Source organism: Salvelinus fontinalis, chromosome 16, assembly GCF_029448725.1.
Source record: "Salvelinus fontinalis isolate EN_2023a chromosome 16, ASM2944872v1, whole genome shotgun sequence".
NCBI lineage: Eukaryota > Metazoa > Chordata > Actinopteri > Salmoniformes > Salmonidae > Salvelinus > Salvelinus fontinalis.
The window spans coordinates 28,554,991-28,574,538 of NC_074680.1; the positions used below are offsets into that span (position 1 = coordinate 28,554,991).

General features: G+C 42.3%; 3 protein-coding genes and 1 pseudogene across 5 annotated transcripts; 3 read left to right on the plus strand and 1 right to left on the minus strand.

Annotated features, from left to right (window-relative positions):
- Nucleotides 1-1,667: 1,667 nt before the first annotated feature.
- LOC129812938 (ataxin-3-like) lies at nucleotides 1,668-7,475 on the plus strand. Of its 3 annotated transcripts, none has more exons than XM_055864934.1 (11): nucleotides 1,668-2,273; nucleotides 2,681-2,729; nucleotides 2,943-2,987; nucleotides 3,996-4,081; nucleotides 4,201-4,267; nucleotides 4,378-4,465; nucleotides 5,130-5,265; nucleotides 5,417-5,595; nucleotides 5,791-5,947; nucleotides 6,068-6,123; nucleotides 6,238-7,475. In XM_055864934.1, the coding sequence occupies exons 1-11, from the start codon at nucleotides 2,266-2,268 to the stop codon at nucleotides 6,288-6,290; spliced, it is 924 nt and encodes a 307-aa protein (XP_055720909.1). In that variant the 5' UTR covers nucleotides 1,668-2,265; the 3' UTR covers nucleotides 6,291-7,475. The 3 variants fall into 3 exon arrangements, with proteins under 3 accessions (XP_055720909.1, XP_055720906.1, XP_055720907.1); XM_055864931.1 differs by having other exon boundaries at nucleotides 1,669-2,273; nucleotides 2,681-2,845; XM_055864932.1 differs by having other exon boundaries at nucleotides 1,669-2,273; nucleotides 2,681-2,845; nucleotides 5,417-5,580.
- A 173-nt stretch (nucleotides 7,476-7,648) lies between these two features.
- Nucleotides 7,649-9,877, plus strand: serpina10b (serpin peptidase inhibitor, clade A (alpha-1 antiproteinase, antitrypsin), member 10b). The gene is made up of 5 exons (XM_055864930.1): nucleotides 7,649-7,739; nucleotides 8,001-8,644; nucleotides 8,947-9,223; nucleotides 9,329-9,476; nucleotides 9,599-9,877. The coding sequence occupies exons 2-5, from the start codon at nucleotides 8,050-8,052 to the stop codon at nucleotides 9,788-9,790; spliced, it is 1,212 nt and encodes a 403-aa protein (XP_055720905.1). The 5' UTR covers nucleotides 7,649-7,739; nucleotides 8,001-8,049; the 3' UTR covers nucleotides 9,791-9,877.
- A 105-nt stretch (nucleotides 9,878-9,982) lies between these two features.
- ddx24 (DEAD (Asp-Glu-Ala-Asp) box helicase 24) lies at nucleotides 9,983-14,565 on the plus strand. The gene is made up of 8 exons (XM_055864929.1): nucleotides 9,983-10,265; nucleotides 10,766-12,281; nucleotides 12,432-12,585; nucleotides 12,858-13,370; nucleotides 13,513-13,588; nucleotides 13,677-13,865; nucleotides 13,988-14,117; nucleotides 14,228-14,565. The coding sequence occupies exons 2-8, from the start codon at nucleotides 10,769-10,771 to the stop codon at nucleotides 14,461-14,463; spliced, it is 2,811 nt and encodes a 936-aa protein (XP_055720904.1). The 5' UTR covers nucleotides 9,983-10,265; nucleotides 10,766-10,768; the 3' UTR covers nucleotides 14,464-14,565.
- Nucleotides 14,566-16,211: 1,646 nt separating this feature from the next.
- Nucleotides 16,212-18,456, minus strand: LOC129812939 (ubiquitin thioesterase OTUB2-like; annotated as a pseudogene).
- Between the last annotated feature and the right edge of the window lie 1,092 nt (nucleotides 18,457-19,548).

The window sequence follows — 19,548 nt, forward strand, 5'->3', positions numbered from 1 at the left end:
CGACCTGTATGCCCTAGTCGGCTGGCCCTCGCTACATGTTCGTCGTCAGACCCACTGGCTCCAGGTCATCTACAAGGCTATGCTAGGTAAAGTGCCGCCTTATCTCAGTTCACTGGTCACGATGGCTACACCCACCCGTAGCACGCGCTCCAGCAGGTGTATCTCACTGATCATCCCTAAAGCCAAAACCTCATTTGGACGCCTTTCCTTCCAGTTCTCTGCTGCCTGCGACTGGAACGAATTGCAAAAATCTCTGAAGTTGGAGACTTTTATCTCCCTCAACAACTTTAAAAATCTGCTATCCGAGCAGCTAACCGATCGCTGCAGCTGTACATAGTCCATCTGTAAACTATCCACCCAATTTACCTACCTCACCCCCCATACTGCTTTTATTTATTTATTTTTCTGCTCTTTTGCACACCAGTATCTCTTCTTGCACATGATCATCTGATGATTTATCACTCCAGTGTTAATCTGCTAAATTGTAATTATTTGATTTATTGCCTACCTCATGCCTTTTGCACACATTGTACATAGATTCTCTTTTTTTCTACCATGTTATTGACTTGTTTATTGTTTACTCCATGTGTAACTCTGTGTTGTTGTCTGTTCACACTGCTATGCTTTATCTTGGCCAGGTCGCAGTTGCAAATGAGAACTTGTTCTCAACTAGCCTACCTGGTTAAATAAAGGTGAAATAAAAAAATTAAAAAATAATGTTTTTCATAAAAAAGTGCATTTCCGTTTCTTGGAAAGAGTCATTGTATCTACTCTGTCTGTTGTTCACTCTCCTTGTGTCACTCTTCTTACTCTCTTAACTTTTTCTTCTCCTCAAATCTTTCTCCTTCTCTTTTCTTCACTCGTCTTCCTTTCCTTCTCTTCACCTTTCCACCTCACTCTTCTACACTCTCCTTGCTTCACTCTTTTTACTCCCTTAATTTTTCCTTCTCCTTTCTCTAAAATCTGTATTAATAAACAGCATACTATTAGATAAAATACTTTGGTTAATAGATTCCCATTGCTTGCCTCATGTTTGTATTTGATCTCAAAAACATTGTTTGGAATAATAAATTGGCAGGCTCTGTAACCATATCTTTACCTTTCCTCCTCTGTCTCATTCACTCTTCTTCCTCCTCTCCTTTCTCTCCACTTCTAATGTTATCCATGAACATTTATAAATATATTTTCACACTACTTATTATAAATGCCAAACCATTAAAATTGTAATCTACAAAAATATTCTCAGAATTAATTGTGCATTCATTTAATATAATCATATTTTCAAAATAGCCCGTCCACTGCATGTTTACATGTTAACGTTTTTTAGCCTAGCTACCATAACAGTAGCTAGCTAACTTAGTCTACATAGCTAACGTTAGCTAGCATAACCTATTTAAAACCTTATAGAGCAGATCATCTATCTATATAATAAATTGTGACATAACATCACTAGCTAGTATCTCAAACGATGGTAACTTACCTGGCTTGAAAAGACGTTTCTGGTGATGTTGTGGATTCACTTGACACTTGCTAACTTCTGTCCGAGTTTTCCACAGCAGTTTTCTCTAAAACTATCGCGAGCAAGTAGTTAGTAGAATGAGAGTGAATGAAGCTGCTATAGCGAGCAGCCCCATCTGCTGGACAAAACAAGCACAACGTGATTGAGACGTCAACCGGTAGGCTCTGCTGCCCGGTCTTTCTTGCCAAGTAAAATATTTCACTTTGTTCTGTTTTTAACGCACAGTTAAAAACGGGGACATTTCCGGGGACAGGCCACCAAAAACGGGGACTGTCCCCGGAAAACGGGGACGTCTGGTCACCCTAAACTATACCATCCTTACTGATTTTTTTTATTTTTTATTGCCTACTGCCATATTCGGTAAAACTGTTGTTGCCAGTGGGACGTTCTGGCGTTCTTTTAGCGACGGTCCTCGACCTGGCCTTGAATACTGTAACGACCCTGGGCCAGGGTCGTTACAATACTTTTGAGGAGATATGAAATGCCATTGGAATCGTATTAACGCCCAATTGTCAAATTCTAACTATATATAATACGCAGGTAGTATGAATTCATCTGATTTTACACTAAGACGTGTCATGTTATATATATTCGTGTTATGTCTGTATCGCAAAAAATCGATCTAGCGTGTGTAAACAATAACAAACGAATACTGCGAGCTGATTGGCTGCCCGTCCTGAACTCAGCATGGTCGAAGGTCAGAGTATGATATTTCGCAGTAAATTTAAACATGGAGTCCATCTTTCATGAAAAAGTAAGCTTGTCTGTTATCTTTCTATTATTAAGTTCACAAAGTGCATTCCGCTCGTTTTAAAGTAGCTTGCTAGCTAAATTGCACAAATTTACATCTGAAGTAGCTGGAGGGATTTGCCATATTACTACTCAGCTTGCTATTGATAGCTAACCTAACCTAATAAGTTATCTTTGTCCCAGTTTCCAACTTGTCTCAACTTTTACTAGACCTGGCTAGCTAGTTAACATATTTCGTCAAATGTGAAGATCGTGTAACCTATCTATATAACGTTATCTACTTTGAACTGGTAATAATGTGCAAATTATTTGTACGTTGTACGTTAACTAGCCAGCTAAGTAGCTGCTGTTGACTCATTTCCTAGCAGTTCCTGGTACAGGTTTGATTTATGCATTTATTCCTATTTACAGCAAGAGGGCTCCCTGTGTGCTCAGCATTGCCTTAACAACCTTCTGCAAGGCGAGTATTTTACCCCCGTTGACCTATCGTTCATTGCCCATCAACTGGATGAGGAGGAAAGGATGAGGATGGCCGAGGGTGGTATAGGTAGTGAGGAGTACATAACGTTTTTACAGGTGAAGGAGGGTTCTTGGACTTGTTATGATATATACAGCAGTTTATTAGTGGCTTTTAGAATGTGAGCTAATGCTCTTTATTTGTATGTATTTGCAGCAACCATCTGGTAACATGGATGACAGTGGTTTCTTTTCTATACAAGTGAGTAACAAAGCCAACTATCATGCATTATATGTTGAAATATATGAACAATTTAACTGATAATGAATGTATCCTGATCCTCATGGTAACATTATATAAAAGAAAGTCACAAACGTTTCCAGGCTGTATCATCCAGGCTGTATCACATCCCGCCGTGATTGGGAGTCCCATAGGGCAGCGCACAATTGACCCAGCGTCGTCCGGGTTTGGCCGGGGTAGGCCGTCATTGTAAATAAGAATTTGTTCTTAACTGACTTGCCTAGTTAAATAAAACAAATTCTGCATGCAGTGCCTTCAGGGTTACATAATGAATGCTTGAACCAGGGGTGTGGTGTTCAACATTAATTCAACAGAAACGGTACTGTACTGAGCGACCAGTTGAAGAAAGGTGTGATTATTGTGGCCCAGAGGAAGATTGTGCATGGTGTTCTGCACAAGTTTTGCCATTTCAAATGATCTCACACCCATATTGGGCTCCCAAGTGGCGCAGCAGTCTAAGGCACTGCATCTCAGTGCAAGAGGCGACACTACAGTCCCTGGTTCGAATCCAGTCTGAATCACATCTGATCTGGCTGTGATTGGGAGGCCCATATTACGGCACACAATTGGCCCAACATCGTTCGGGTTTGGCCATCATTGTAAATAACAATTTGTTCTTAACTGACTTGCCTAGTTAAATAAAGATCACATTTTTTAAATATATATTAATCAAGCCACACCTTGCCGCACCCATCAAATAGGAGCAAACATACCACAAAGGCTGTTGAAGAACAGTGCGCACCGTTTTGGGGAACCGTGTTGTTCAGTACAAACTCTCACTCAACATAGAAAACGCTGAGCCGAACTGAACGCACCCCAGGTTGTATAAACAAACAGTGGAATTAGTGCAACCAATGAACACATAATAATCATAATATTTGGGATTGAGGGATGGAAAAAGTGGAATTAGTCAAAATCAGCATATCAAGATTACCTCATGATAACACTATTCTGTGATTTCTCCATCAGGTTATCAGCAATGCGTTATCAGTGTGGGGTTTGGAGCTGACCCTCTTCAACAGTCGAGAGTACCAGAGGCTTATGATAACCCCAATGTAAAAACACACTGGATGTGATACAAGTCTTCAAATTCCTACCTTGAAATTTTACGAATTCATTGGTTGAGTTTATATCCTCTTGGCACATCAAATGAATTAATGTCCTCATGTTTCAGAAATGAAAAGGCATTTATATGCAACTACAAGGAGCACTGGTTTACAATACGAAAACTTGGGCAACAGGTATAAGTTGTGATAAAATAAATACACTTTTATCATTTATAATTGATTTCACTTCAGACATCTGGGACAGATGATATAGCCTCCTGATTTAACCATATTTGTCATTGCAGTGGTTTAATCTGAATTCATTATTGACTGGACCAGAGCTGATATCAGACACATACATAGCCCTCTTCCTTGCACAGTTACAGCAAGAAGGTAAAACAACCTGACGTGATTTTCCTTGTTTATATTATTGTGCTGTTGATTTCTCAGATTTGCTAGTGTAACGGATGTGAAATGGCTAGCTAGTTAGCGGGTACGCGCTAGTAGCATTTCAATCAGTTACGTCACTTGCTCTGAGACTTTAAGTAGGGTTGCCCCTTGCTTTGCAAGGGCCGCGGCTTTTGTGGAGCAATGGGTAACGACGCTTCGTGGGTGTCAGTTGTTGATGTGTGCAGAGGGTCCCTGGTTCGCGCCCGTGTCGGGGCGAGGGGACGGTTTAAAGTTATACTGTTACAAAGGGGACGGTTTAAAGTTATACTGTTACATTGATGCTGTTGACCCGGATCACTGGTTGCTGCGGAAAAGGAGGAGGTTGAAAGGGGGGTGAGTGTAACGGATGTGAAATGGCTAGCTAGTTAGTGGGTACGCGCTAGTAGCATTTCAATCAGTTACGTCACTTGCTCTGAGACTTTAAGTAGGGTTGCCCCTTGCTTTGCAAGGGCCGCGGCTTTTGTGGAGCAATGGGTAACGACGCTTCGTGGGTGTCAGTTGTTGATGTGTGCAGAGGGTCCCTGGTTCGCGCCCGTGTCGGGGCGAGGGGACGGTTTAAAGAAATACTGTTACACTAGTTGGTCAAAGAAGGCCTGTCTTCTTGCAGGGTATTCCATATTTGTGATCCGAGGAAATCTCCCAGGGTGTGACGCAGAGCAGATACTGGGGATCATGAAGGTGCAGCAGCAAGAGAGACCAAAGCTGATTGGAGAGAACGAGGCTCAGTCGAGTAGTGGCATGTGGTAAGAGAGAAAGAGTAGGCTCCAGATCACAAATGACCACCATTCCCCGATACTGTCAGATTTTGTAACATCTCAAACTTAAACATCTCAAGTAATTTGTATTTGCTAAGGGGAGAGAATTAACCCCCGCAATTCTTTTCACTCTGAGTAGCAGATCATCAGGGCAGGGTAGTGTGCTGGAGACAGGCCCTGGCGTAGAAGAGAGGGTGGTGGACGAGGATGAGCTGAGAAAGGCCCTGGCCCTGAGTACACAGGACATGGAGGTGGAGGATGAAGAGGCTGACCTTCGCAGGGCCATACAGCTCAGCATGCAGGGTAAGGCTATATTGGGTAAGCAACAGTTACAAAATCACCCAGAATATCACACACAAAATCGATTCATGATACATTTCCTGATTTAGAACTGTATAAATGAACAGACTGCTAACACAGTCATTATGCAATTTGCATCATGTATGACAATGTGATAAAAAAAAAAAAAGGATCTCCACACTAATATCTGTCATTTTGTCTTTGTCTGCCTAGGGCCAGTAATGAGCGATAAGTCAATGTCGAAAAGGGGGCTTGTTGCCAAGACAACATCGTCAGACCATGCACCAGGGAGTATTACAGGGGGAGCACCTCAGAGTGAGAAACTCTCAGCCGAGGAACTGCGAAGGAGGAGACAAGCCTACTTTGACAGGTGAGTGCTGTAACCTTTGGAATATTATTCTGTTTGTGTCTATGTGTGCATGGCTGTGTTTATAAAAAAGACCTAGACTAGGCAACGCTAACCTGTAAATCCACTCTGTTTACCATGTAGACAGTTCCAACAGCTGGCTCAGCCCACTTCACCTAAACAATCTACAGAAAGCACAGGTAAGGGGGAAATAAGTACATACAGTAATATTTGGAGTACTACCTTATGAATTGTGCTAATAGGTTGAGACTCAAACTCAAAGAGCAAATGCTACCTTCCCTCATCTTTTCCAGAATCTGGGAAGAGTGGCACAAAGGAGGATGCACAAGCCAAACGCAGCCAGTAAGGTGGAGGGAGGTCCAGCAGAAGCCTACGTTGACTACTACCTGCCTTGGCTGGTACCCCCATCACGGGGAAACCTCATCCCCTCCTCTAACTCTTCCCATTAACGAACATTATGGCCGGCCAGAAGGTTGACACGGCTCTCTTGGCTAGTTTGCTGACAGGTTCTAGAGAAGAAAATAACAACAATTAAAAAAGCACTAGTCTCATCTAACACAAGTGACGCTGAGGCCGGGAAGAGGGACGATGCAGTTATTTGAAGCCTGTGATGGCCTTTCTACCACAGCGCCTTCTTTGTCTAATTTGTGTGTGTTTTTTTCCTACGCATGTTATTTTCCTCTGGGAGGGGTCTTAATGGAGCCTACTTTGCCGAGGTGTGTGTGGTAGATGGGCACAATGGTGAGGTGTGTTACAGACAGGAAACCAGGAATTACCTAGGCTAATCCTCTAGCCTTCAGTATGGGAGTGCTACATGGGACCACTGGTTTGATAATGACCATCATAGTCTCTTGTCTTCTTTCACTTGGGTCTTGTAAGAGATCACCATTTCCCTAAAAAAAAATAGATTGGTATCCAGTAGTGAGGTGAATTCATTATTAGCTGTATTAGTGCATCATGAAAAGAAACAAGTTATATAAACAGCATTATGTAGTGTGGGTTATTTTAAAGGGCTGACCTGATTTGCCACAGCTATTTTATTAAGCACCCAGGTCACCACCATGGTTCACAAAGTGATTTGGTTTTTTGAAGTAGTATAGATAAACACTTTTAGTAAAATGATCAATGTCGCTAACAATTATTGCGGTTACATGGAATTGTCCAGTTCGGATGTGCCAGTTTAAAGCATGTATTACACATCCCCCCCATATTAAAATAGAACTACAGTACAGTAATATCCCATGTAAAGTTTGAGATGTGCTCAAAGTTGACTTCTCTGCTAATTCCTTGATTTCAATCTATTCTTGAAATTGTTCTCGTATTTATTAGAGTACAACATTTTTACTACAGTTGTGATGACCCAATGCTTTGTTTTTTATGATTGCATAATTTTCTCTTCTTGACATTATTCAATAGGCACTAAACAATCAAATGTTTGTTATACTCCACAACGCCATGTTATTAGATCATGCTCATTCCTTTGCTGTACCTAAAACTTTTCTTTCCAGGAATAAAATAATATTTGCTCCTACTGAAGTCTATGGAATCTTGCTTCATTGATCTATAACCATGGCTGAATTGTTTAATTAAATAATTGTCCTAATTTGTTCAAGTTTAATCATTTCCACTTTTGAAAGGGGATACTTTAGTTAAGTACACCAACATAACAGACTTGACCAGTTTGAGTAACCCTAGCCCATAGTTAATAGATAACCCTAAAGGCACACTTGCACTTTGTCTCCCCAAATAGTAAATGGAGGGTTTTGACATATCTTGCTGATACACAAGCTGAAAGGTAGGTCTGTTATTGAGAAGTACATAACTATTTGTAATAGTATATGTAGGTATATTAGATAAGATATACATTGTTGCTTTAATTGTCGAAATGTGACAATCATATTTGGGAGTTATGATTTTGAAACCGCTAAATAGCAAACAAATTTATTTTGAAATTACTCAATTGAACTTTTTTCTGCCTCAGTTTACTTTGTGTATGAGTCCTGATACAATGCATTAGTAATTGATTCCAAACCTATCTCTTGCAATTTGCCCATAGGACTTATAAGCACTATTGCAGGTTGGATCAAATAAGTCACCAAAGAACTATGATGATGAAGGTGGGACTCCTTTTCCTCCTGACCTATGTCTGCACCTTCACCCCTGTCTACCAAACTCAAGAGCGGAGCCCCAACATCACAGACCTAACCTACAAGAACATGGACTTTGCCATGAATCTCTACAGAAAGATTGCAGGTTACCATGATGAAAACATATTTTTCTCACCCCTGAGCATATCCACAGCTTTTGCCACCCTCTCCATGGCAGCACAGGGTCCCACACGAGACCAGATTGTAAAGGGGCTCAACCTGGCCCACCTAGATCGGGAGAACCAGCCAGACATAATTCCAGAACTCTTCCAACACCTCCAAGGGAACATCACACAAGATGGATCCATGAAATTTGACCAGAGCACCGCCCTCTTCGTCCGCCTAACTTTTGAGGTAGAGAGAGACTTCAGTGACCAGATCAAGAAATTCTTCAACGCTGACATCAACAATGTTGACTTTGCAGATAGAAAAGCTAGCGTTGCCCTGATCAATGACTACATAATGAGAAAGACTGGTAACAAAGTCAAGGAGGTGGTCTCTAACTTGGATCCACTCACCCAACTCATGCTCATCAACACCATTTTCTTTCAGGGTGAGCAGCTATGTCATGCATTCTCTGATTTAAGCAGTTCCACCATATCACTTAAAAAACATTACATTTTACTGGTTAGTATGTTTAGTTTAGACTTGGGTCTATCATAATTGTATCCCATCAGTATATCTTATTTAAAGATATACCGATAAAATCTTATTTAAAGATATACTGATGGGATACAATTATGGTAGACCCATGTTTTAATACATTTAATTTTCAAAGTTAAATTGCATTGCCTAAAATACCACAATAACACATTTTCTTCCCAACAAATATGCTTTGTCATATTTGGAACTTAGGTGAATGGCAGATGCCCTTCAACCCCAATCACACAGAAAATGGACGCTTCTTTATTGACAACTACAACATTGTCCAGGTGCCCATGATGTTTAGAATGGAGGATAAATTCTACACAATGGATGACATTCCCCTGAAAGCCAAGGTGCTGAAGCTACCATACCGGGAGGGCATTTCAATGCTTATTCTGCTACCCAACAAAGGCCTGGATTATACCACAATAGATGACGAGATCACAGCTAAGAGATTCCTCAGCTGGATCAAAAACATGAAAAAAATGTAAATAGAAAAGTCAAGTGTATTTTGTGATGAAACATTGCAAAATTCCATTGGTTTTTGTAAGCGGTGTTTTGTATTGTATGAAAGTTGTCTGTTATTTCACAGGAAACTGGAAGTTCAACTGCCCAAGTTCAAGATGGAGCAATCTTACGCCATGCACAGCATCCTTCCAGATTTGGGCATATCCAGTATCTTCCATGACACCGCTAACCTCACTAGGTTGAGCAAAGACCCAGGCCTGAAGGTGTCAGAGGTCAGTTGGATTAACAGGCCTTAACCAATTTCCATCTATATCAATTGAGAAATATATAATTAAACTACACACTGTGGATAAATAACAAATAACATATAATTGCAATGATCATTTGGTTGCAGGTGTTGCACAAGGCAGTGATCGAGGTGGATGAGAGAGGCACCACTGCAGCTGCTGCCACAGAAGGCACCATCACTGGATATGCCTTACCCTCTTCCTTCATCGTCAACCGACCATTCTTATTTTTTATTTACCATGAGGCCACTAACAGCTTGTTGTTCATGGGCCGAGTGATTGACCCCACCAAAAACTGATTGTAAAGAGTACTATGTATTTGGTGTCTGGAGAGGTGTTGTACATGTAATATGTTCAATTTGTATGTATTAAAAGGTGAACAGATATTCAACTGGTTTGGTGATCTTCCTAATATAAAGACTGTAACCTGAACATTTCAACCCTGCCTGAGTCCTTAAATGAAAGGCATGTATCACATATTATCTAAAAAAATAAGCAAATATGACCAACGTTAGAGTCCAATTAATGTTACATTATAGATAACCTTTTCATATGTAGTCTGTCTGATCTGCATTGTCAATGATGTCTTCTCCATCACTTCAGACACACATTCCAGCAACTCTGCTCAAGCTGAATGGTTACTAATAAAGTTTTTCAAACCACGTGATCACAAATGCCATGGCTGCGTCCTCGTGTCATATCTGTGTCATATCTGAGTCGAATCAAGTCGTGTGATTTATCCTTATCGGAGGAATTTCCTGTGAACAGTCAAAGGTTGTTTATTTATTTGTTAATCTGTTTATGCAGCTGTATTTCGTGGAACTGTACTGAATATGAATTAATTTGTGGTGCAGCTTGTGTCATGTAGACAGCTATAAAATAGCTAGCTACCATGCTGATGTTGTTCTATCTAATATGTCCGATTGGCTAGCTAGGTTACACCTTTCAATGACTTAGATAGTGAATAGTTCCCTTTATTATATTTTTTTTCACCAGCTATAACACGTACCAGTTAGAATACAGCAATTCAAGGGGTTTTATCTACCAGTAGCTGCTAGTTACAACTGATGCGTTTGTTGTCATCATAGCTAGCTAGTTTGCTAATGGCTAGCTACTTCAGCTACACGCTTTGGTATGAGGACACTTTTTGTAACAATCTAGCCTGCGCTTTGTACTGTATTAAGATCAAAATATCTAATTGGAATACACAGAATTGTTCATTTTACTGTTGATCATGAATGTAGTCTTAATCATGAACTGTTATCTATTCATAGAAAATGAAGCCCAACAGGAGCCAGATGAAAAATATGCGCCCTTTCTCTCGGCCGAAGTCAGCCAAACGGGGGATCCATGTGAAGGGTAGTTGGAAAGCAGTAGAACTGGACCCCAGTCTCTTCTCAGAAGAGGGCATGGGGGGACTGGTCTGTTTTGAGGAGCTGACAGACTACCGTCTGATTGACTCTGCCAAGGAAGAAGCTAAAGCAGAAGCTAAAGCAGAAAAAGATAAAAAGAAGAGAGAAGAAAGAAAAGAAAAGAAAAAAGCTAAGAAAAGAAAGGCTAGTGAGGGAGATAAGGATGGAGGGAAACAGGAGGAGGTATGTGAGGGAGGTAGTGACAAAAATGAAACGTCCGAAAAACCAGCTAGGAAGAAGAATAAAAAGAAAACAGCTCAACAAAATGATCCAACCACACAGGATGATGTTTCTGTGGACAGTAAAGTGAAAAGTGAGGAGGTGAGGGACGAAGTCCAAAACCTTGAAAATGGTTCAGAGAACGTTGTGGTCAAGGAGGAAAAGGAAAAAGGCCCTGATGAAACTGTCTCACAAGATGCTGTTACGTGTCCTGAGGATGCTCAGCCACAATCTAACAATACAAAGACTGATGGCAAACATAAGAAAAAGAGGGAAAAGAAAAGAAAGGTAGAAAAGCAGACAGTCCCAGAGTCACAGACAGAGTTACTCCTTCAAGGCAAAATGTCTAAACTCTCCAAAAAGAAAGCAAAGAATTGGACCAATGCGGCACGCTCTGGTTCTGACCAAAACTCAGATGTGACAGCGTGGAAGGATCTGTTTGTCCCTGACCAAGTGTTGAAGGCACTGAGCAGTCTAGGGTTCGGATCACCAACAGCCATTCAAGCTCTGGCATTGCCACCTGCTATCAGAGACCATATGGACATTGTTGGGGCCGCCGAGACGGGTAGTGGTAAGACGCTGTCTTTCGCCATCCCCATGATCCATCATATCCTGGAGTGGAAGAAGGGAGTAGATGAAAGTGAGGGGGTGACGGATGGCCAGACTGAGCCAGGAACACAGGTGGAAAGCTTGTACCTGCCGACTGTGGAAGAATCTATAGAGACTGAGACAAGTATTTCCATGGACACCAGCAACGGGGTCACTGAGCCAGCTCCAAAGACCAGTGCTGAGTCTAAAGAGGCCTGTACTGAGGAAACCACAGAGCAGGAAGATCCACAAGAGCAGGGGAGTGAAGATGTAGCAGAGGAAGACAATGCTGCTGATGACAAAGAAATCATTGAGGAGGGTGACGAAAAAACAATTAAGGAGGAGGAGGATGATGAAGAAATATATCAGGAGGACGAGGATGAGAGTGACTCTGAAAAGATGGGGTGTGTCAAAGTAATTGAGAATATGGAGTTTGACTTTGACAACACAGCAGAAGATGATACTCTGAAAGTCAGTGAGAAACAGCCATTGTTAGGGTTGGTTCTGTGCCCTACCAGGGAGCTGGCTGTACAGGTGAAACATCACATTGATGCTGTGGCCAAGTTTACTGGTGAGAGCGAAAGCCAGTGAGAAACCACTGATTCATAAAAAATGTGATAACCCTATTCATGAAGTAGGTGTGGGCTTTCAAGAATCTGATTTGAATGAGATTTCACAAAGCTATTTAAATGAATAGATTCAACTGTGTTCCTGTGTGCAGGTATAAAAACAGCGATTGTGGTCGGTGGAATGGCTCAGCAGAAACAGATCAGGATGCTGAAACGGAGACCTGAGATCATTATTGCTACTCCAGGACGCCTGTGGGAGATGATCAAAGAGAGGCATCCACATCTGGTCAACCTAAGGCAGCTAAGGTATATAAAATACAAAATGTGTAGTTTTATGACATTACATGTAGGCTGTACTTGGCAACTAAAAGGTGAATTACCTACACAGCACATACAAGTAAACAGTAAGAAGTCAGGATGTGAGCTGAAGCAGTTTGTTTTGGTAGCGTCAATGTAATCAGTAGTGTGTTTAAATAGTTGGTATAATGCATGTTCAATCCAGATGTTTGTCCATATCTGGCCTGGAAAGTATTTTTTTTTGCTTCATACCAGTCATGATTTAATTTATTTTTTCATAGGTGCCTAGTCATTGACGAAGCAGACCGCATGGTGGAAAGAGGCCATTTTGCTGAGCTGGAAAGTCTGCTGGAGATGCTGAACACTGTCCAGTTCAACCCAAAGAGGCAGACATTTGTGTTCTCCGCCACCCTGACCATGGCCCACAGCTTGCCCACCCGTGTCCTGCAGAAGAAGGGCAAGAAGGTGGACCAGAGAAGCAAGCTGGAGGTCCTTATGGAGAAAGTGGGGATCAGGTCCAAGCCTAAAGTCATTGATCTGACCCGGAAGGAGGCTACAGTCGAGACCCTGACTGAGACACGGATACACTGTGAAAAGGAAGAGAAGGATTTCTTCCTGTACTACTTCCTGCTCCAGTATCCAGGCCGGACTATGGTGTTTGCCAACAGTATTGACTGCATCAAGCGGCTTAACTCTCTGCTGGTCATCCTGGACCGTACTCCACTGCCACTGCATGCCAACATGCACCAGAAGCAGCGCCTAAAGAACCTTGAGAGGTTCGCTGAGAGGGAGAGGTAAGGCATAGAAATATGACATGTATATGCTGCAGGCTAGTTATTATCCATATCGGTTTAGTTATGGATTGGATTAGCCTTGGTCAGCAAATTTGTCTCTACCATAAACTATTTTGACTATAGTACACATTGATGTTTACAGCTGTGTGCTCCTGACAACTGATGTGGCAGCAAGAGGGCTGGACATTCCAAATGTTCAACACGTCATTCATTACCAGGTATGCATTTTGACACTTTTGGTGGCTTCCTGTCATGCTTTCTCTCTGACAGTTATTCCTTAAATTAAGACAATATTGTGTGTCTCAGGTTCCAAGGACATCAGAGACTTATGTCCACCGCAGTGGTAGGACAGCACGAGCCACCAAAGAGGGGCTCAGTTTGCTCCTGGTTGGGCCAGATGACATGATGAACTTCAAGAAAATTTACAGAGCTCTGGGAAAGGATGAGGAGGTTCCCATGTTTCCCATACAGAGCAAGTGCATGGCTGCCATCAAGGTAGGCACCTAACCAGGCACCTATATTTGATCACATGATGATCAATCTGAGCTAGGAGCTGCACATATTTACTTCTCTCTCATAATATGACATATGGTACAATGTTTTGTCTGCCTTGACAGGAGCGAGTCAACATGGCCAGGAAGATAGAGAAGATTGAGTTCCACAACAGCAGAGAGAAGCAGCACAACTCTTGGTTTAAGCAAGCAGCAGAAGCTCTGGAGGTGGATCTTGATGATGATGTTTTGCTTGGTAAGACTACATAATTAAATTAGTTATCTAGGAGTGGGAGGTCGCCTCATGAGAAACCCAGACATTAAAGGAACTTACATCAATAGATAAGTGACATTTTGTTTTTTCAGGGGGGGGGAAGGATGAGGAGGATGACAGGCAGCAACAGAAGATGGTGAAGGGCATGAAGAAGCACCTGAAACACCTGATTTCTCAGCCTGTATTCAAGAATGTGATGAAGACCAAATACCCCACACAGATGGGTAAGCTCTCCCTGCCCAACATGCCTCTACATGGTTTGGAAACGGCCTTGACCAGTGTCTCCAATCAGAAGAAAAGACAGAAACAAAAGAAAAAGCAGCAGTAGTGTTAATGAGTGTAGTCTCAATTAGAATGTCACATTTAATTTTCATTAATGGAAATACAGTGCAATTATTGTAACATTTTCACATAAAATGATTTTAAGAGATATCAGTCTTGTTTTTATTTATATTTTTTGCAACATTCAAGAAAGTGGAGGAGTTTACCGCATTTGAGTTTACTGTACAGTACATTCAGAAAGTATTCAGACCCCTTCACTTTCTCCACATTTTGTTACGTTACAGCCTTATTCTAAAATTAATCAAATTGTTTTTTTCCTGTCAATCTACAGACAATACCTCAATGATGAAGCAAAAACAGGTTTTTAGAAATGTTTGCATATGTATAAAAAAAAAAAAACGGATCACATTTACATAAGTATTCAGACCCTTTACTCAGTACTTTGTTGAAGCACCTTTGCCAGCGATTACAGAATCAAGTCTTCTTGGGTATGACGCTACAAGCTTGGGACATCTTTATTTGAGGAGTTCCTTGCATTATTTGCAGATCCTCTCAAGCGCTGTCAGGTTGGATAGGGAGCGTTGCTGCACAGATATTTTCAGGTCTCTCCCGAGATGTTTAATGGTGTTCAAGTCTGGTCTTTGGCAGGGCCACTCAAGGACATTCAGAGACTTGTCCTGAAGCCACTCCTGCGTTGTCTTGGCTGTGTGCTGAGGGTCGTTGTCCTTCTCCCTGGTCTGAGGTCCTGAGCGCCCTGGCGCGGGTTTTCATGAAAGATCTCTCTACTTTGCTCTGTTAATCTTTCCCTCAATCCTGACTAGTCTCCCAGTCCCTGCTGCTGAAAAACATCCCCACAGCATGATGTTGGCACCACCATGCTTCACGGTAGGGATGGTGCCAGGTTTCCTCCAGGCCAAAGAGTTCAATCTTGGTTTCATCAGACCAGAGAATCTTGTTTCTTATGGTCAGAGTCCTTTAGGTGCCTTTTGGCAAACTCCAAGCGGGCTGTCGTGCCTTTTACTGAGCACTGGCATCCGTTTGGCCGCTACCATAAAGGCCTGATTTGGTTGCCGAGATGGTTGTCCTTCTGGAAGGTTCTCCCATCTCCACAGATGAACTCTGGAGCTCTGTCAAAGTGACCATCGGGTTCCTGGTCACCTCCCTTTTCCCCCGATTGCTCAGTTTGGCCGGGCGGCCATCTCTAGGAATTCTTGGTGGTTCCAAACTTCTTCCATTTTTAAGAATGATGGAGGCCACTGTATTCTTGAGGACCTTCAATGCTGCAGACATTTGTTGGTACCCTTCCCCAGATCTGTTCCTCGACACAATCCTGTTTCGACGCTCTACGGACAATTTCTATGACCTCGTGGCTTGTTTTTTTTTTCTCTACCATGCACTGTCTATTGTGGGGCCTTCTATGGACAGGTGTGTGCCGTTCCAAATCATGTCCAATCAATTGAATTTACGACAGGTAGACTCCAATCAAGTTGTAGAAACATCTCAAGGATGATCAATGGAAACAGGATGCACCTGAGTTTAATTTCGAGTCTCATTGCAAAGCGTCTGAATACTTATTTACGTAAGGTACTTTTTATTTTAAATACATTTGCAAAAATGTCTAAACCTGTTTTTGCTTTGTCATTATGGGGTATTGTATGTAGATAAATTATTGAATCAATTTTAGAATAAGTAATGTAACAAAGTGGAAAAAGTCAAGGGGTCTGAATACTTTCCGAATGCACTGTATATTACAGAACAATGCTACAAACATGTTTTGTTTTTTTACTCTTAAAATAAATAATCAACACAACTTCTTGTAAACCTGAGATATGTGGAGTCCTTTATCAGGCCCCTCAATGGCAATGATATGGGTAGACAATGTCGTAGTGGGCTGTTTTGTAGAGGAGGTCTGGCCCACCACACCCTCTGGAATGGTGTGGTGGGCCAGACGCTGTGCGTCTCCCCCCTACATGGAAGCAATGTGGATGCTAACGCCTCCGACAGAGCCAGGATATCTATGTGGTCACACTCCATTGCCATGGTTTCCACTTCCTGGATAAGTCAAGAATGGACATTATGTAAGTATCTACCCATGCAGAAACATCATGCTGTGTGGTCAATACAAATGTTGATGGGTTTGATCATAAATTACAGTTACCAAAAAAGTGTAATGTCAGTGAGTGGTCCCTGGCTCCAGAGTGGCACAGCGGTCTAAGGCACTGCATCTGTGCTAGAGGCATCACTACAGACCCTGGTTCGATTGCAGGCTGTATCACAACCGGCCGTGATTGGGACTCTCATAGGGCGGTGCACAATTGCCCCAGCATCGTCCGGGTTAGGGTTTGGCTGGGGTAGGCCGTCATTGTAAATAAGCATTTGTTCTTAACTGACTTGCCTACTTAAATAAAAAAGAAATACCCAATTTACTTTCATTTATTGCACCACCACTAGAGAGCAGCAAAACACTTTCAAACACTAGTTTTGAGTGGCGAGAAACTCATTGGGACAAGGTCGAATTGTCTACGGAGAAAATCAGCAGCACCAGGCACACTTCCATAGCATATTAACGAAACCGGAGACGATAGCAATATGGTATTGAGCGCAACTCGTACTGAGTGCAGTAAACCTTGAGACTGGGTGCCTCCACAAAGTGGCTGAAGAAGTCTGCATGGTTTTGCAGGTAGACTAATGTGAGCAGCCTGATGTGTTGCACCATACTGTCAAAGGTAGTTTGCTCATTAAAGAGCTGGAGCAATGTGTCACCATGCTCATCAGCTTCACATTGTTCCAGAACACCTACAAACTAAAAGCTGAACTGTCCGATAATTAACCCTTGTCATTAATCAACAAGCTTCAGTTACATGAGTCTGATGGTTATTATTGCGAAGATGTAATATTTGATTTTAGAAAATAGTACCAAGGTGGGTACATTTACCATGTTAAGCAAGTCTTTGAAAGAGTTCTCATCAAAGCCTGCAGGCAATAACTCTGCCACTTTGTACCACTGTTTCTTTGAATTTGAGAGAAATTATGCATATTCCTCCATTATTTTGAAGTGGAAAAGCCACACGCAGGCAAAGGCACATTCTTGGAATCCAAAACATTCTACAAATGCACATGGCAAAGGCTATGCGTTGAAGGAATTTACCTTTGCAAAGCTCTGTCATTTTGCAACAATGATTCCAGGTGTCCAAAGCATAGGGCTCTGTAAAAGCAATTGCCATCTCTCCTGATTTCCCGCATGTACTTATACTGGCTGCAAATGTCCTTCAAAACAGAAGAGATGTTTGAATTTGACTAATTCAAAAACAGTAACAAGTCATTTCACTAGCCTGTCTTATATTTTATTTAATACCTCTGATTTGACTAATTAACAGTTAGTCCATATAATTTATGTTAACACTTTTTTTGTTTCCTTATTAGTGTCATTTCATTACAATTGTTTCAAGATAGCCAAGGCATATCTATCCAATGAAGTCGGGGATCTCACAGCAGACAAGTAAAGCTTTGTATGTAGGTAGCATTTCACGTTATGATCTTTCTTGTCAGCCTTTTGCAATGGCTAGCTAGCTATATGAATAGGCATTACCCAATACTTTGCCGCTTCCACCTCTAGTAGATATTTCTTCTCTACTTGAAAACAACTGTTGTGCGTCCATTTGTGAACAGTCGTTTGCTAAATTAATAGAAGTCTAAATGGTGTACTGACAATAGTAAAAAGTAATGCTTTGTTAATTCCTACGTTCAAAATGATTTGTTGCTAAAAGATAACATTACCATACCTGAGGCGTCTCCAAGAATAGTCATAAGACAAACTAAACTTCTTTGCTCGCTTTGAAGATAATAGAGTGCCACTCACACGGCCCACTACCAAAACCTGCGGGCTCTCCTTCACCGCAGCCAAGGTGAGTAAAACATTTAAACGTGTTAACCCTCGCAAGGCTGCTGGCCCAGGCGGCATCACTAGCCGCGTCCTCAGACTAGCTTTGAGAGACTAGTCAAGGATCATATCACCTCCACCCTACCTGACACCCTAGACCCAGAACATTTTGCTTACTGCCCCAATAGGTCCACAGACAACGCAATCACACTGCCCTAACCCATCTGGACAAGATGAATACCTATGTAAGAATGCTGTTCATTGATTACAGCTCAGCATTTAACACCATAGTACCCTCCAAACTCGTCATTAAGCTCGAGACCTTGGGTCTCGACCCCGCCCTCTGCAACTGGGTCCTGGACTTTCTGACAGGCCGCCCCCCAGGTGGTGAGGGTAGGAAACAACATCTCTACCCCACTGAACTTCAACACTGGGGCCCCACAAGGGTGTGTTCTCAGCCCTCTTCTGTACTCCCTGTTCACTCATGACTGCGTGGCCATGCACGCCTCCAACTCAATCATCAAGTTTGCAGACAACACTACAGTGGTAGGCTTGATTACCAACAATGACGAGACGGCCTACAGGGAGGTGGTGAGGGCCCTGGGAGTGTGGTGTCAGGAAAATAACCTCACACTCAACGTCAACAAAACAAAGGAGATGATCGTGGACTTCAGGAAACAGCAGATGGAGCACCCCTCTATCCACATCGACGGGACAGTAGTGGAGAAGGTGGACATTTTTAAGTTCCTCTGCGTACACATCACAAACTGAAATGGTCCACCCACACAGACTGCGTGGTGAAGAAGGTGCAACAGCACCTCTTCAACCTCAGGAGGCTGAAGAAATGTGGCTTGTCAGTAAAAACACTCAAACTTTTACAGATACACAATTGAGAGCATCCTGTCGGGCTATATCACCGCCTGGTACGGCAACTGCTAGGCCCACAACCGTAAGGCCTAGTGAGGTCTGCACAACGCATCACTGGAGGCAAACTACCTTCCCTCCAGGACACCTACACCATCCGATGTCACAGGAAGGCCAAAAAGATCATCAAGGACAACAACAACCCGAGCCACTGCCTGTTCACCCCGCTATCATCCAGAAGGCGAGGTCAGTACAGGTGCATCAAAGCTGGGACAGAGACTGAAAAAGGCCATCAGACTGTTAAACAGCCATCACTAACATCGAGTGGCTGCTGCCAACATACTGACTCAAATCTCTAGCCACTTAAATAATTAAAAATTGGATGTA

Coding starts and splice junctions, on each gene's coding strand:
- LOC129812938 (XM_055864931.1), top strand. CDS start 2,250: ATGGAGTCCATCTTTCATGAAAAA. Junction 2,274..2,680: donor AGTCCATCTTTCATGAAAAA/GTAAGCTTGTCT, acceptor TCCTATTTACAG/CAAGAGGGCTCCCTGTGTGC. Junction 5,948..6,067: donor AGACAAGCCTACTTTGACAG/GTGAGTGCTGTA, acceptor TTTACCATGTAG/ACAGTTCCAACAGCTGGCTC.
- serpina10b (XM_055864930.1), top strand. CDS start 8,050: ATGATGATGAAGGTGGGACTCCTTTTCCTCCTGACCTATGTCTGCACC. Junction 8,645..8,946: donor CAACACCATTTTCTTTCAGG/GTGAGCAGCTAT, acceptor TTTGGAACTTAG/GTGAATGGCAGATGCCCTTC. Junction 9,224..9,328: donor ATCAAAAACATGAAAAAAAT/GTAAATAGAAAA, acceptor GTTATTTCACAG/GAAACTGGAAGTTCAACTGC.
- ddx24 (XM_055864929.1), top strand. CDS start 10,769: ATGAAGCCCAACAGGAGCCAGATGAAAAATATGCGCCCTTTCTCTCGG. Junction 12,586..12,857: donor GTCAACCTAAGGCAGCTAAG/GTATATAAAATA, acceptor ATTTTTTCATAG/GTGCCTAGTCATTGACGAAG. Junction 13,371..13,512: donor AGGTTCGCTGAGAGGGAGAG/GTAAGGCATAGA, acceptor TGATGTTTACAG/CTGTGTGCTCCTGACAACTG.